This window comes from Bombina bombina, chromosome 1 (assembly GCF_027579735.1).
Source record: "Bombina bombina isolate aBomBom1 chromosome 1, aBomBom1.pri, whole genome shotgun sequence".
NCBI lineage: Eukaryota > Metazoa > Chordata > Amphibia > Anura > Bombinatoridae > Bombina > Bombina bombina.
In genome coordinates, this window is record NC_069499.1 from 1267647676 (window position 1) to 1267664889 (window position 17214).

At 41.4% G+C, this 17214-nt stretch overlaps 1 protein-coding gene across 1 annotated transcript in view; it reads right to left on the reverse strand.

Annotated features, from left to right (window-relative positions):
* The window catches only part of ZCCHC14 (zinc finger CCHC-type containing 14), an 817209-nt gene that overhangs the window by 131424 nt on the left and 668571 nt on the right, over window positions 1–17214 (reverse strand). Inside the window, exon 13 of the mRNA XM_053701177.1 lies at window positions 7676–9094. Within this exon, the coding sequence (XP_053557152.1) occupies window positions 7676–9094 (1419 nt within the window). The remainder of the gene's footprint in view (window positions 1–7675; window positions 9095–17214) is intronic.

The window sequence follows — 17214 nt, forward strand, 5'->3', positions numbered from 1 at the left end:
CAAAAAGCACTGGCACATCCTAAAAGAGGATAACATCTTAGGAGAAAAAATTCCAAGTAACCCTACCTTCATCTTTAAAAAAGCCACAAACTTAAAATCGATATTAGCACCAAGTGAGCTCAAAAGACAAAAAAAACAACAAAAAGCTAACAATACAAAAAAATCTATTTGGTACAAAACCAGTGGGCTTTTTTCCTTGTTATTCTTGCAAGGCCTGTGGTCACAGTAAAAAAATTAAAGAAATTAAGTTTAATAATTCCAAAGATATCTTTCAAATAAAAGAACTAATTAGGTGTACACATACATGTGCCATTTATGTTTTAAAATGCACGTGTAATTTGTTTTATATTGGAGAAACGAAAAGAGCAATAAGGGATAGAATTAGGGAACACCTAAGGAGCATAAAGAAAGGGTTGGAGGACACCTATTTGTACAAACATTTCAAAACAGTTCACAAAGGGAGAACAAAGGACTTAACATACTGGGGAATTAAAACTATAAAAAAACATTGGAGAGGGGGAAACATTGAAAAAAAGTTACTAATCAAGGAGGCTGAACTTATCTTCAAATACGATACTCTGAACCCTAGAGGTTTAAATTCCGAATTAGATGTATCCCCTTTCATCTTGGACTAAAAAGTTATATTTTAAAAGAATATATCTTTGCTGACAGTTTATTAAATACATATTTGTAAAATACCACATAGAAGTTGAATGATACTGTTAAATATGACTCGTTATTATAAAAAGAAATGTGAATCTTTCTTTTGAAAAGGACCTAAAAGATACAGTGAATATTCCACTAAGGATATAAGAAAAAACAGTCAGATGTCAGAGAAAAAACAAAGAGTCAGATGTCAGAAAAACTCAATCTCTTTAATCAAGCAAAACTTTGACCAATCAGAACACAGAAACACCTTGAAAAGGAGGAGGATAATGTGGGCTTTTCATTCTTGATAAAGCTCTGAAAGGAGTGAAACGCGTAGAAAACCAGCACCACATAACACAATCTAAGGATTAACTACCTTTGTACTACCTTTGTACAGAAGAATTATCAACCCGGGTTGTACTGCATTATTTTTATCCCCTGGCGGATACCCATAAAAAAGAGGTGGCGTGCACAGCACTAAGAGCAACCTCCAACTATAAGCAAACTACTAAGAATCGGACCGGATAACAACAGACTGACAGACAGGGACCCACAGAGGTTCCAATTGGCTGATCAGAGGTGAGCCCTCGAGGTGGAAACCGTGACGTCAGACGCCGGATTCTCGTGGAGCACACACGGAGTTGCCTGACAGAGACCGGCCTTTGGTAAAGGTGCCGTTAAGCATTTTAAAATAAAGACGTTTTAACTTTTTAGCCTACCAAAATACAGATGAAGTAAAGAATTTCTATTGTGGGAATATTACATAGAACAGCAATCAAGATTATCTGTATATCTGACATCTGACTTTAGATATAGACATTGTATCTCGCAATTGGCAAGGTCCTAAGGAATGAACTTTTATATGTACATAGTATCCAACGTTTAACTGGAATACAGTCTTTATTTATAAGAATTTTAAACTGATTTTTTATTATGCAATTTTTTGGGAGACGTCCCTTTTAATTTTGTAATTTTGTTTCTTTGTCATCCTTTATGGCACATTAAATACATTATTAATCTATTAGAAGTCCTTGGTCATTATACATTTATCTCTTAGCTTTCAGTGGTATTTTTAGCTTTTCTAGCGCCCTTACTTTCCCTCTCACACTTGTCAATTTTTTACTATAGTAGCTTGAAGGATCTGCTATTTAGTTAAGGTGTTTAATACCCTACACTAAGCGCACTACCATCACCCACTATCTCACACACTTTAGGAAGAAACCCCAATTTACTACGAAGAACCGCCTTATCCGCATGAAAGATAAGGTAAGGCGAATCACACTACAAAGCTGAGAGTTCCAAAACTCTCAGAGCAGAAGAGATAGCAATAACAAACAAAACCTTCCAAGATAGCAACTTAATATCGTACTCGATCGGGTTGAATTGTGGCGACTCCTGTCCGCCTCATCAGAGCAGGCGGACAGGGTTATAGAGCAGCAGTCTTTAGACCGCTGCTTCATAACTGCTGTTTCTGGTGAGTCTGAAGACTCACCAGAAACACGGTCCTTCAAGGCTCCAAGGAGGAGCAAGAAATTTAAACACAGGCCTAATTCTGATCAGGGCCTGACAAAAAGATTGAACATCTGGCACATCCGCCAGACGCTTGTGTAAAATAGATAATGCAGAAATCTGACCTTTCTGAACTTAAAATTCTAGGAATCCTGACCCTACTCCAAGAGTAGCGCTTAGATTCACACCAATAAAAGTATTTACGCTATACCTAATGGTAAATTTTTTGAGTAACAAGCTTGCAAGCCTGGATCATGGTCTCAATGACCGACTCCACGCTTAGACAGAACTAAGCGTTCAGTCTCCAAGCAGTCAGCTTCAGAGAAACGAGATTTGGATGGAGGAATGGACCCTTAGTTAGAAGGTCCTTCCTCAGAGGGAACCTCCAGGGCGGCCAAGAAGACATCTTCACTAGGTCTGCATCCTGCGAGACCATGCAGGAGCTATTAGAATTACCGATGCTCTCTCATGTTTGATACAAGCAATAACTTGTGGAAGGAGTGCAAACGGAGGAAACAGGTATGTTAGATTGAAATCCCAAGGAACTGCCAGAGCATTTATCAAAGCGGCCTGAGGATCTCTTGACCTTGAAACGTACCTTGTAAGCTTGGAGTTCTGCCGAGACGCCATCAGATCTAACTCCAGCACTCCCCATTTGAGGGTTAACCTGGAGAACACCTCCGGATGGAAAGCCCACTCCCCGGGATGAAATGTCTGTCTGCTCAGGAAATCCGCTTCCCAGTTGTCCACTCCAGGAATGTGGATGGCATATAGACAACAATTGTGAGCTTCTGCCCACTGAAAAATCCGTGCCACCTCCTTCATGGCTAAGGTAATCAGAGTTCCTCCCTGGGGGTTGATGTAAGCCACTGAGGTGATGTTGTCCGAATGAAACCTGATAAACCAGGCTAAGGACAATTGAAGCCAAGGCATCAGAGCATTGTAAACCGCTCTCAACTCCAAGATGTTTATGGGGAGAGCAGACTCCTCCCGAGTCCATAGTCCCTGAGGCCTTTAACGAGTCCCAGACTGCTCCCCAGCCTAGCAGACGGGCGTCCGTGGTCACAATCAACCAGGAAGGTCTCCAGAAGCATGTGCCCTGAGACAGATGGTCCTGAGAAAGCCACCACGGGAGAGTCTCTTGTCGACTGGTCTAGATCTATCCTCTGAGACAGATCCGAATGGTTTCCGTTCCATTGTCTGAGCATGCATAATTGCAGAGCTCTCAAGTGGAATCGAGCAAAAGGAAAGATGTCCATGGAAGCGACCATCAGACCAATTACCTCCATACATTGAGCCACTGATGGCTGAACAGTAGACTGAAGAGAGAAGCAAGAGGAAAGAATTTTGGATTTTCTGAGCTACGTCAGATTTTTTTTTAATAGATAACTAATCTATTATGGTCCCTAAGAAAACGACCCTTCTAGCTGGAACAAGGGAACTCTTTTCCAGATTCACTTTTCAATCGTGGGAATGTAGAAAAGACAACAAGATCTCTGTATGAGAGTTTGCTTGTTGAAAAGATGGCGCCTGCACCAATATGTCGTCCAGGTATGGCACCACTGCAATTCCCTGAGACCTGATCACTGCCAAGAGAGACCCCAGAACCTTTGAGAAAATTCTGGGAGCTGTGGCAAGGCCAAACCGAAAAGCCACAAACTGAAAGTCTTTGTCTAGAAGGGCGAATCTCAGGAATTTGTGATTAACCCTGTGGATGGGAACATAAAGATACGCGTCCTTCAGGTCTATGGTCGTCATGAACAAACCCTCTTGGACCAAAGGAAGAATGGAACGAACGGTTTCTATTTTGAAGGACGGTACTCTGAGAAACTTGTAGAGGCACTTAAGGTCTGAAATGGGTTAAAAAGTTTCCTCTTTTTTGGGACCCACAAACAGATTTGAATAGAATCCTAGACCCTGTTACCTTACTGGAACTGGAACAATCACTCCCACGGAGGAAAGGTCCTGAACGCAGTTCAAGAATGCCTCTCTTTTACCTGGTCTGCAGATAATCTTGAGAGGTAGAATCTGCCCCTGGGAGGGAAAGTTTTGAATTCTATTTTGTAACCCTGAGATACTATGTCCACAGTCCAAGGATCTGGGACATATCGTCTCCACGCTTGACAAAACAGGGAAAGTCTGCCCCCCACTTGATCCGAACCCGGAGCGTTGGCCAACCCTTGATGCTTAGACTCAGCTGAGGTTTTCTTTGATTGCTTTCCCTTATTCCAAGACTGATTGGGCTTCCAAGAAGACTTGGGCTGCTCCTGCTTGGAAGAGAGGGAGAGGAAGACTCTTGACCTTTGAAGTTACGAAAGGAACGAAAATTCCTTTGAGTCTGTTCTTCTTGTCTTGCGGTAGAAAAGACCATTTTCCACCAGTAATATCAGAAATTATTTCTGCCAGACCAGGCCCAAAAAAGGTCTTCTCTTTGGAAAGAAGTGCCAGAAGCTTGTACTTAGAGGTAACAACAGCTGACCAAGATTTTAGCCACAATGCCCTGCGGCCTAGGACAGTGAAGCCAGACATCTTGGCTCCCAGTCTAATAACTTGCATGTTAGCATCAGAAATAAAGGAATTGTTGAGAACCTTAGTCCTATCTTGTATCTCCTCCAACGGAGTCTCTACTAAAATGGATTCATACAAGGCGTCGCACCAATAAGATGCCGCACTTGCTACTGTGGCAATACAAACTGCAGGTTGCCATTGAAGACCTTGATGAACATACATCTTACCAGATCAGTATCAGATGAAGGAATAATACTGTCCGAATCTGAGATTTCACCCTCAGAGGCTACTGGTGTATCCTCCTAATCAGACTTATGAGGGAGGCCAACCTGCATAGCAGTAGGTGAAACAGAAACCTTACTAGCTGAATGTCTAATTTTCCTCTTGCGTTTTCCCAGCAGAGGAAAAGCAGATAATGCCGCAAATACCGCAGAAGATACCTGTGCAGCAAAATCTGCAGGCAAATAAACTCCTCAAGGAGGCTGAGAAGAACTGCAGGGCACTGTATGTAACGCCATAGAGGCTTGGGACGTTTGAAGAGAAAGCTGTGGCATTGCCTGAAATTCCACAAATTGTAGAAATCTTTTAAATACACTGTAACTTTAAGAATTTTTAATACCACAATTTGGCTGCCAGAAGTCTCTAAAACGATCGTATAGTAGATCGACACTGAAGAGACTGAAATTCAATGACGCCGCTCCGCGAATATCCGACAGCAGAGAGAAGTCACATGACCGTCAGAGAGAGAAATCTACACAGCAAGTAAAAGGTGCGCGTTTTCCTCTGCCTACAACATAAGATGCAAGTAGATGTAGCTGGTTTCAAACTCAAGCAGTTAGTCAGCCTTTTCTAGTTAAGCAAGCAAAGAAAACCAACTGCCAAATTTTACGTTTAGACATAAATCCCTGTATAAAACATAAACCACACACATACTAAAAGTATTTCAACAAAATTAGCCCAAAGAGGAAAAACGTCCCAATAAAGGGAAGATTATCCCCTAGTCTCAACATACATAATGTGCCTGCTCACTGCCAAAGAAAATCCTGTATAAAGAATTTTAAAAATGTCCCAATCTACTGCATATGACCTAAAAGACAAAAGCACTTAACTGCAGTCTAGCTGTCACAAGGCGTGAAAGGACACATACTCCTAACAGAGACCTGTAGAAAAAGAAAGAACAGAGTAACCAACTCTGGCTTTCTGTACCATGGGCAGCAATGTGTTAGGAAGACAAAGCAAGGACTACCTCACAACTTCCTAACTGCTTAAAAGCCACCACTACTCTACTGAAGAGATTGACGTGGACACAGCTAAACCAAAATCCTTGCTTGCAGGGAAAAGTACCCGAAGAAGGAATTCATTTCTTCAGACACCAAACTTCACCTCCTCCATTGACAGAGGAAAAGAGAATGACTGAGGATCATGGGTATGGGAGTGACACTTAAAAGCTTTGCTGTGGTGGTCTTTGTCTCCTCCTCCTACTGGCCAGGAGTGATATTCCCACTAGTAATTGAATGACGTCTTGGACTCTCCATATCTTAGGAAAGAAATATCACTTTTGGATCTTTTAGTAAAATAATAGTGCACCAAGCATAAAACATCTTCTAAATTAATAATAATAAAAAACTGGTGCCGCCCCTACTGAACCGCTCACTGCACTAAGCAGATGAAGGTTTTCTTAAAGGGCCATACACCTAATTAAAAAAAAAGTTCCCCCAAAGTTGCCAGAGTGCTGTAAAGGTTGACAAGCTTCCCTGACTATGTCCCTGAGCATAATGGGACAGGCAGGGACCTGAAAAGGAGAAAAAAAGTGAGGAGAGTAGGTTAAGTTCCCTGGCTATGATGAACCTGTGTCAGAGTACCTACAAATAGCTTCTGGGCTGTTTGTGTGCAGCCGCAGCAGAATCCAGTAGAGAACCCATCCAGTGCAGGTATCAAGTACCACAGTGGATTGCAGTAGGAAATACCTGTGTCCCTCAAGTGGAGGCTAGGGACGAGTCCCTGCGATGTCTGAGGGTAGTTATGGCAGAAGTCCGGTTGGGTAAATACTGTGCATATAACAGGGTATTCCTATGTCCCTGTATCATTCAGCTGCTATTAAGAGTATTTTCTGCCTTCTTTTGTAAATGATACTCCTCAGGGACTCTGGGACGCACATAGATCTGACCTCCCAATTTGTAACTCATAAGCAGGTAGCTGGCAACACCTCTATCAACTCATACATGGCCAAGAACAAAACCAGGAGAGAAATGGGAAGTGGGGGGAATTTTAAGCTCTAATACGGGTTCTTGACCTCCTCCTAGTGGCAGGAAATATATCCCATATGTTATGGAGGACTGTGGACCATCATTATTTTATGAAAGAAAAAGAGTTTAAAATAAATTTAGTTTGGAAGTATTACTGGTACTTAAAGGGACAGTCTACACCAGAATTTTTATTGCTTAAAAAGATAGATAATCCATATGTTTCCCATTCCCTAGTTTTGCATAACTAACACTGTTATATTAATACACTTTTTACCTCTGTGACTGCCTTTTATCTAAGCCTCTGCAGACTGCCTCCTTATTTCCTTACTCCTAGGTAACGCTACGGGTGTGAGCCAATGTTATCTATATGGCACACATGAACTAATGCCCTCTAGTTGTGAAAAAATGTCAAAATGCATTCAGATAAGAGGCGGCCTTCAAGGGCTAAGAAATTTGCATATGAACCGCCTAGGATTAGCTTTCAACTAAGAATACCAAGAGAACAAAACAAAATTGATGATAAAAGTAAATTGGAAAGTTGCTTACAATTGCATGCCCTATCTGAATCATGAAAGTTTATTTTTGACTAGACTGTCCCTTTAACTTTTTGGAGTTATTCTATATATATATCTATATACAAACATATTTTAATCTATTACATATTCCAAGTTGAATTGAAAGAGTCATCCAGCATTACCACCATAATTTTTACATAGGAAAAACAGTCAGCTATACATGTAAATCTTAAGAGAAACAAACTTTACCTTGCTGATTAAAGTCCATTGATGGCTGTTTACAATCCTGAGCTCGGTGTCCGCTGGCTCCACAGTTGTAACATGAAACATTTCCATTCTTTTTATGAGTGGCACCATTGAGAGATCCCATCATTCCCTGAGGTTGGTACACTCCTGCTGTGCCAGTAAAAAAGTTTTGCATTGGTGGTATAGAAAAGCTGGCCTGTCCTGTTAACATGGAGTCTGGATTGAGGCTACTGTTGTAAGGAGTATGAACTACAGGAAAAGTAGCATTGTTGTATTGCTGGGTGTTAATGTAGCCATTATTGCAGATAGGGTTGAAGGGTAAGAGAGGGAATGGAAACATGGAGGGAGTTGAAAATGTATGCTGAAAATAATTGCCATAATTTAGAGTCACACCACCAGAGCCACAGTTACCACTGCAGCCACAAGAGCTACACACAGTACACCCTGTCTGTTGCTGTGGTGTTTGCTGTGAATGGTGAACGTGATGCTGAGAGGGAGTCTGGTTTGTAATCTGTATGTTCACTGATGGAGTATTTCCATTGCCACTGTAATAACTGCCATTTTCAGAGGTTGAGGAAAGAGCAGGACTCGAACAAGGGGCAGGGCAGCTTGAAAGGTTTGCCACAAACGATGCAGAAGCATGGTTGCCTGGGGAGGCAGTACTAGTATTTGAACTTACACTGCCAGACATTTGGGCTATGGGGATACCACTCATAGATGAAAAGGCAACTTTGGTATTTGCTGTATAAGGAAGATTTCTTTGATTTATTACTGTAGGGTTGTTACTACAGCAAGATGTTTGTCCAACAATGGAAGAATCAGAGGAAGAAACAAGGAGTTTGACTGGTGGACGAGTCATCTGAAAGACTGCAGTAGATGACAAGGTGCCAGCAGTAGTTGATTCTACTGGGGACTGTTGCTGAGTTGGTTTAGTTGGTCTTTCCCCAGAAACAGAATTTCCTACTTTGGGTCGCACACAAAAGGTAGGAGACTGCTGCATGGAGCTAATATCAGGTGGTAAAGCAACAACATGACCATGATGCAAAGGAGTTGGTGTGGATTTGACATCCATAATCAAGTTTCCAAAGCTCTTTTCCATTTTAATGCCACTTCTGGGACCAGATGAACTTTTGTTTCTTTCTTCAGGAGATAAAACTGGCTGAGTGGAAGTTTGAAGCAGTTTTATCTCTAAATTTCCTCTATCTAGTTTGTGCATCGTGTTCGTAAGGTGCAGTGGAGCAATGTGGGCAGCTGTTCCTGTTATGATTTGAAGTGGCATAGGCTGATGGCTGGAAGGGCTTGACACAGTATCATTTTGAACTGGTAAAACCTGAGCTGTTGGTCGTACCAAATTTGATGTGAAGTGATTCACTAACAAGACAGACTTCTCCTTTTCTGCACAATCATAGTGTCGAATCAGTCCTAGACAAAATGGGAGTTATTCTTTTTGATAACTATTTCTATTGAACAAATTATCATATTACAGAAACAAATACCCACTTTACATTACATAGAAGTGTACACAATTGAAGACAATGTGTTCCTATTATTCCTCACATTTTACATATTTATTTACAGTTGCATATTCAGGTACTGGAAGGAGTATTTGCTTTGTGACTACTTATTTCAAAAAAGTCCAAAAAACATAAATTATGACTTACCGGATAATTTCCTTTCCTTCGATACAAGGAGAGTCCACAGCTGCATTTTTTACTTGTGGGAATATAGAACCTGGCCATCAGGAGGAGGCAAAGACACCCCAGCCAAAGGCTTAAATACCTCCCCCACTTCCTCCATCCCCCAGTCATTCTGCCAAGGAAACAAGGAACAGTAGGAGAAATAGGGTGAAAAAGGTACCAGAAGAAAAAAACAATTTAAATTTAGGGCCGCCCACCGGAGAGCACGGGCGGGAGCTGTGGAGTCTCCCTGTATCGAAGGAAAGGAAATTATCTGTCATAATTTATGTGTTCCTTCTAAATACAGTCCACAGCTGCATTCATTACTTGTGGGAAAATTATACCCAAGATACAGAGGACACTGAATGCTAACGGGAGAGACAAATAAGAGTTGGCCCAATCTGAGGGCACCACAGCCTGCAAGAAACCGACTCCCAAAGGCTTCCATAGAAGCAAACATTCAAGGAAAAAAAAGAATGTTAAGATGAAAGGAGGACCAAGCATCCGTACAACAATCAGAACCATAGGAACTCATGTCAGAGACCCACATAGATGTCACCGTACTCGAACTGAGACATAGACCTCTGAGGAGGCTTGTGTCCCGCTGTCTCCTAAAGCCAGCTTCCAAACCTTGCACTCCCCAGAAATGAATAACCTAAAGGAAAAACTTCAAGGTAAGAGTCCCCCCAAAAAAGAAGGAAGAACCTCTTCCCATTTGGACAATGCATATACGACCATCTAAGGAGAAAAAAACTTGGAAAGCCCTATTAGCATGGAGAACCCACGAAGGAGAACATATTGTAATAGTTGAAACACATGAACTATGACACGTGGAACACAACTACAAATGAAATAGGTCATTGAATAAGAATCAACAACCACCTCTTGTACAGGTACAAAGGAAACCCGATGTAACTCCTGAAAGATAAATCCAATCCCAAAGGAGCAGGAAGAAGACTTTCCGGTATTGCCGCAGGCAGTGCCCTAACAAAACAGCTAAACACTTGGAAAACCAAAGATTTCTGGAACCAAGTACCAACAGATAGCAAAAACTACATGCGAAAACATACCAGATAAAGGAACCCCAGTTGTTTCCATCTGCAATATTCCACTTGCCAGGCAGCTAGGCCAACCCAGATTATCTGGGAAGGCTGCCCCTCAAACAAGAACTAGGCAGACAAACCTTTCACCAGCTCATTTTAGAGGGGAAAAACATACTCTAGGATCCAGAAGAAAGTCCGGACAAGCTAGGCCCTCTCGACACAAGAAGGGAGACCTCCACGACTTAATTAGGAAACGAGTAACCAGAAACAAAAACTGAAGGGAAGACTGAAAACTTTCCCAAAAAGAAAACCTTCTCTCGGCTAGGTCTCAGCGAACCCTCGCAAATTGCCCCGGAAAGTGCAAGATACCTTGACCCGGTAGATCCCCACAAGGGAACTCCCATATAGCGAAGCCTCCAAACCGTCTCACAGACGCCCACTCCAGAAAGAATCGAACTATCCTCGAAAAAGAGAGACATGGCCAAAATAAGAAGGTTACACAAGACCTCCTCAGAATTTAAGAAAAGTGCCACAGCAGGATTCAAAACTCCAAGCCTATAGCTTGTTAAACTGGAACCAATCTTGAGGCAACAAAGTCCAGTGGACCTCAGATGAGAACTCGATCTGCTTTCCTGGGATCCACAGTCGATAACCTCTGGATAGACAGAACAAACGGATGATTGTAAGTAACATCCAATCTGAAAGAGCACGCTCAGAGAAAGAGATGCCACCAAGAGCCGTGGTGGGCCTCTGGCCACCACCAATTCGAGACCCTCCTGTCTACACAGGAGGGACTCACTCAGTCACAAATAATTTACTAAGAGGTCCCGACTGGTATGAAGCCAGCAAACCAGACCTCAGAAAAATGCTCAACTGGAAAGAGAAACCCCCAAGAGAATTTGAAGGAAAATTCTGAGCCACAGACTCCAGAAACCACTCTCACCCTGCTGACGGGGAAGAGACCAAGATAAAACTGCCCCAGTGTACAAGGATAAAGATCCCCCAACACTGGGATATCAGAACTGAACACTGGAGAACGAATCCCCAATCGGTAGCCAAAGGAAAAGTCTGCTCAGACAGAAACAAAAACCCCAATGCTATGTGCCAATGAAGGTGAATTGGAGGGCAGAAACCGATAAAGTATTCTAACTTCGCAGGATTAAAAGCAAAGAGCCTTCTTGTCTGCAAGACCAAGCTGTGTCCAAGGAGCCAACCTGGTGTCAACACCAGAAACTCAGGTCCACCTCTGAGGATGGAATCAGCAGAAAGCAATCCCAAAAAAGTCTACTAGTGGACGCTGGAAACCCCAGAACCGTCAAGACTCGGGAGCCACCACAGCACCTTGAAAAAGGCTACTGCCACATTAAACCTCAGATCCCAAAGAAAAGGATCCAAACAAGGTTACAGAAGCAAAAACAGTCCCTAGGACCCGGCCTGCTTAAACAAGGAAGTAATAAATGGGTATCCAGCAACAGCAGCTGGGTTTGAACCCTCAATCTTTGAGATGCAAGCCAGAGAGATAACCAGGCTACACTGGACTGCTCTAGGCCATAAATATATCACCATCCTAAATCCCGGTAGAAAGAACCATCAATACACACTGACTAAAGAGATCTAAAAGCTCTGCCTAAAATCATCGGACCCAGAAAGGACGGGAAAAACCCCACACCAACAGTGTAAAGACACTGTGAAGGGTAACGGGACAAGACTCCAAAAGTCACCAAGTCCAGAGGGCCCGAAGGAAAGGCTCAATTCCGTCCTGTAGGACCCCTAGACCCGTATGATCCAGCAGCAAGTGCCCATCCAAAAGAACCTAAGACAGGTCCAGTTTGTCCTCCGGTAACAGACCTAACTATTACCCAACAGACCTAACTATTACCCAAAACAGGTCCTGCCCGTCATCAAGGGTACGGCCCGTCTGTCATAGAAAACATAACAAAAAGTAATTCTTAAGTGCCAGCAGTGCTAGGAAACAGAGAATAACAAAGCGGAATAAGCTCTGAGGCTTAACTTTCATTTCTAGAAAATCGAGGGAACATCACCCCGACCAGAGACCTAGAAGCTTCCATTGGAAAACTCCAACAATCTCTGACTATCAAAGACGATAGTACCAAAATCCCATGTGATGAAACATACTTCTAAGAAGAGTTTATATAACAAACCAGAGCTCTAAAAACCAAAAAACTATCCGAAAGAGAATAGCAAAGCAGAGAAAAACAGGCAACCCCTGAAAAAGGAGATTGCAAACAAAAAACAGGTCCGGCCTGTAATATGACACAATCCCCCATAGAGCTTGGAACTGGGATTCTAAATAAAACATTAAACTAAAAAGGTAACACAAGACGACAATGAATAGGATCCCGTCCTTCCCTCGTCTAGTCAAGATCGTTATCAGATTTAGAGGACTGAGATGCAACTGACGGATCACTAGGCACCTCCAACATTGCCAAAACCTCTCTCAGGAGTAAACACAGGCACGCCTATATAAATCTAAATGCTAAGCCCTCAGCAGTCGGAGGACCCAAGTCAGCAGATTCTGACTCAGGAGGATCTCCCTCTGAAGCCTCATCCCCAGAGTACTGATTGGATACAATCGTTATTTTACACGAGTTTCCATGGGCAGGAGAGCCCGGATTACCCCTTCGCTTACGTGTAGCAGGGATAGGTAACATAGCTAAGGTCGTAGAGATAGAGATAGCCATGCGGAACTGCGTAGTAACCTCTGGTGTAAACAAACCCCTCACAAGTGAAGGAGGGTCGGAACCCGGGACAACTGCATATGTAGGAACAGAATCTAGGGAACACACCTCACTGGATGAAGAATCCTCAGAGGCAGATGGCTCAGTGGTCTCTAACATCTCAACATTGGTTGATGAGAACACCATATTGCGGAATACAAAAACATAATTGAGAGGGCTGGAGTCCCCCGGGCCTCCTCACAATATACACAGGTATCAAAATTTGTCCTCTAAAATATCAGAATCCTCCATAACTCATCTATATCAAATTATAGAAAAGGAAAAACAACTGGCACCTTATACCCCCAATGGCTGGTGCACTCACCACCTCCTAGGACCCAGACAGATAGAGAAGATGCTCCTCTCCGCAGACACCCGGTCAGGAATCGGAAGATGGGGAAAAAAAACGTGACCACTCCCAGTCACATGGTGCTCATGCAGGAAGTGGCCCTGCTAAGGAAAAAGCACGCCATCTTAATAAAAAGAAACTACGCAGCTCTACAATGAAAATAACCTGTATGTTCCATATCAGCCTAGGAGCTCAAACGTTCTTACACATAAGCAGTCAAATCACATAACAATATACGATTAAAAGTCCCACTGTTCAATAATGCCCCTCAGGAGATATTAACCCTTGATTCCCTAAAGATAAAGGAGTCCCACTGTGACCCTGTCTTCTATCGTTAACAAGTGTATAAAGTAATGAAACGATCTTACCGGAATCTATGCCGTGGAACAGTGACACGGTCCTTCAAGTTTGACAGATTGTAGCAGCGCCTCTAGCATGGACTTCAGTAAAGAAAGCAGGCAGCGAAACTCGTCAACGCTGGTTGCTTAAGGAGCTGTTAATATGAGTTTGGATGGGTTCGCAGAAAGACTCTCCCTGCATCTGCAGACTCTAACTTTAGTCAATGCTCTCACTGAGAGGCTGACAAGACCTACTTAAAACTCCAGTTCCATCTCGAAGAGTACTACCCTCCATAAGGAACTACTCCGAAAACTTCTGATAATTCTCTGCCAACCTACTGTGACGAAAGGCAAAGAATGACTGGGGGATGGAGGAAGTGGGGGAGGTATTTAAGCTTTTGGCTGGGGTGGCTTTGCCTCCTCCTGGTGGCCAGGTTCTATATTCCCACAAGTAATGAATGCAGCTGTGGACTCTACCTGTATTTAGAAGGAAAAGTCTTTACAGTAACTGCGTTCTACATATACTTCCTTGTTTAAATCTACTTTACTTTACATGTAGTCAACAATAGAAATAAGAGATGTGTTCAAACTGATTGTCCCTAAACAAGACCATACAATGCCCACAAAAACAGCAGGGCAGAAATTAACGTGACACTTTTTGATTTTGAAGAAACCACACTTTGGTTATTTTAATGGACCACTCAACGCAGTAGAATTGCATAATTAACAAGTACATAATAAAAAGATAAGGTAATAACACTTGCTCTGAATTTGAAATAAACAGATTTTTTTCTGCCAAATTTATTTTTTCTCCCATTTTGCCGGCCCCCTGTATCATGTGACAGGCATCAGTCAATCACAGACTAGTAAACGTATACCCTGTGAGCTTGTGCACATGCTCAGTAGGACCTTGTTCCCCAGAAAGTGTGAATATAAAAAGATTGAGCAAAATTTGATAATGGAAGTAAATTGGAAAGAGTCTTAAAACTTCATGTTCTATCTAAATCATAAAATTTTTATTTTGACTTGAGTGTCCCTTTAAGATCATGGTGGTACATGGTGCCAAGGCTACCAATATGAAACACCATACACTCTTTTTTCAGATATAATATAATTTATGCTTACCTGATAAATTAATTTCTCTCATGGTGGTGAGAGTCCACGATGCATTTCATGTGGGATTTATACTTCTGGCTACTAGGAGGCAGTAAAAATTCCTAAACTCCAAGAACCCTTAAAACCCCTCCCACCTTACTGGAAACTAGTCTGATGTATGTAAAGATGACCAAGTAGCAGCCCTACATATCTGTTCAACTAAAGCCTCATTCTTGAAAGCTGAAGAAGACACTGCACGGGGAAGAATGTGCCGTAATCCGAGATGAAGGCTGCTGACCCGCTTCTAGATATGCCATGCAAATTAAACTTCTTAGCCAAAAGGATAAAGTAACAGCAGTGGCCTTCTGACCATTGCGCCTACCCGTATGCAGGATGAATAAGGAAGAAGACTGACGGAATGCTTTAGTAGCATGAAGATAGAACTTTAATGCTCTGACCACATCCAGATTATGGAGCAACCTCTCCTTAGAAGAAGACGGATTGGGACAAAGGGACAGAAACAACAATTTCTTGATTGATGCTTTGTGTAGAGACTGCCTTAGGCAAAAACCCTATCTTTATAATATAAACGAGGGAAAACGAAAATCATAAACTGGCACACTAATAGGGTATAGTAGAACAATCATGTGCTGTGTAGTGGATGAGTGATTAAAATATACCTTTTAATAAGAAAATAATTAAAAAAGAATGGGCTCTGCCATCAATAAAATACTTAAAAAGTGTCAACAATAGACACACTGGCTCCTCTTATCGTCAACACAGCAACCGGCATGTATTGAAAAAACAACAGTAGCAATCATATAACAATATAGGTAGATAAGTTATAGACCAGTAATAAGTGTTATATCAGTACTTAAGGTAACTGGGAAAAAAATTCTGAACAGATTATAAACAATAAAGATAGAAGACCTTAAGGGCTTCTCATACAATTAGGCTCTGTTAGAACACCCAGTAGCTTAAACTAGTCTAGTTAACCTTAAGCTATTATTCAGGTATATACCTGTTATAGACATTCTAAAGGGTCATATGCTGTGTAATAAATCCCCTGCAAGGTGATATTGGAAAATATAAATTATTGCAAACAAATTAAATGACATATTATACTGTATACATGTGTTTGTTGTAGTTGGCAATATAGTTTGCAACATCTAAAATATTTAGCAGGTGCTTGAACCTTGGGAATGCACCTGGTGAACAGTGTTATAACTTGTTGGTTCGTTTCAAATGAATTTTAACACGTAAATAAACTGGGACTAGTCACTCCCTCTAATAGAATTCTAGTGAGTTAGGTGTCACAATCTCCTGACAGAATAGGTGTCAGGCCTACCCCATTAATTGTATGAGTTAAATACAGTTAATGTTGCTAGATGCCTCAATGGTATAATACACTATAAATTATAGATGCCTAAAGTTAAATTCAGTCAAGGTTATTAAGTTATCTCGATAGTGTAATACACATAATATAGTGTTGAAATGGGCCTGAATTATATTCTGATGCGGTTTTAAAAAATATATAGATCAGATACTTATATCACGTACTGTATTGTTAAATCATACCGCTGTTAATATAGCTGTATACAGGAGATATTATTAATAAAATGAGACCAGCTAATAGAATTCACAATTAGATATATTAAGATTTCCAAATGAAATATGGTTACTGTGTAATATAGATACATATGTTGCAGCATTGAGTAGTTCAAATTACGATACTATGTAGCTGTTATATATTATATGTATATTGCAGTCCAAAATACTTATGCCAAATAAATGCAAAGACCAAAAATCAAAATCAAACTAACAATAACCACTGCTATGGTGAATATCTATAAACATTCATATTCAATTGTAGTGTAATGTTCCTCTTTTTAACACAACCAGATCCCTCTATTGGTCAGGCAATGGCCGCCTCTAGCAGGACAAATTGTAGGCTAAGAATCATTCATGGACTCTAGAATATCCTGTCCAGCTTCTTTGCTGGAAATGTAAATAAAAAGCCCTATCTTAGTCCGCAACACAGCCTTGTCCGCATAAAAAAATAGATAAGGCAAGTCACAAAGAAGGGCAGATAATGTGGGACCTCTACGAGCAGAAGAGATTTCTAACAAAAACAAAATGTTCCAAGATAAAAGTTTAATATCAATAGAATGCATAGGCTCAAACGGAGCTTGCTGAAGAACTCTAAGAACAAAAGGAACAACAGGTCTGAAAATAGGTTTAATTCTAACAAGAGCCTTAAAGGGACAGTCAAGTCAAAATTAAAACTCATGAATCAGATGGAG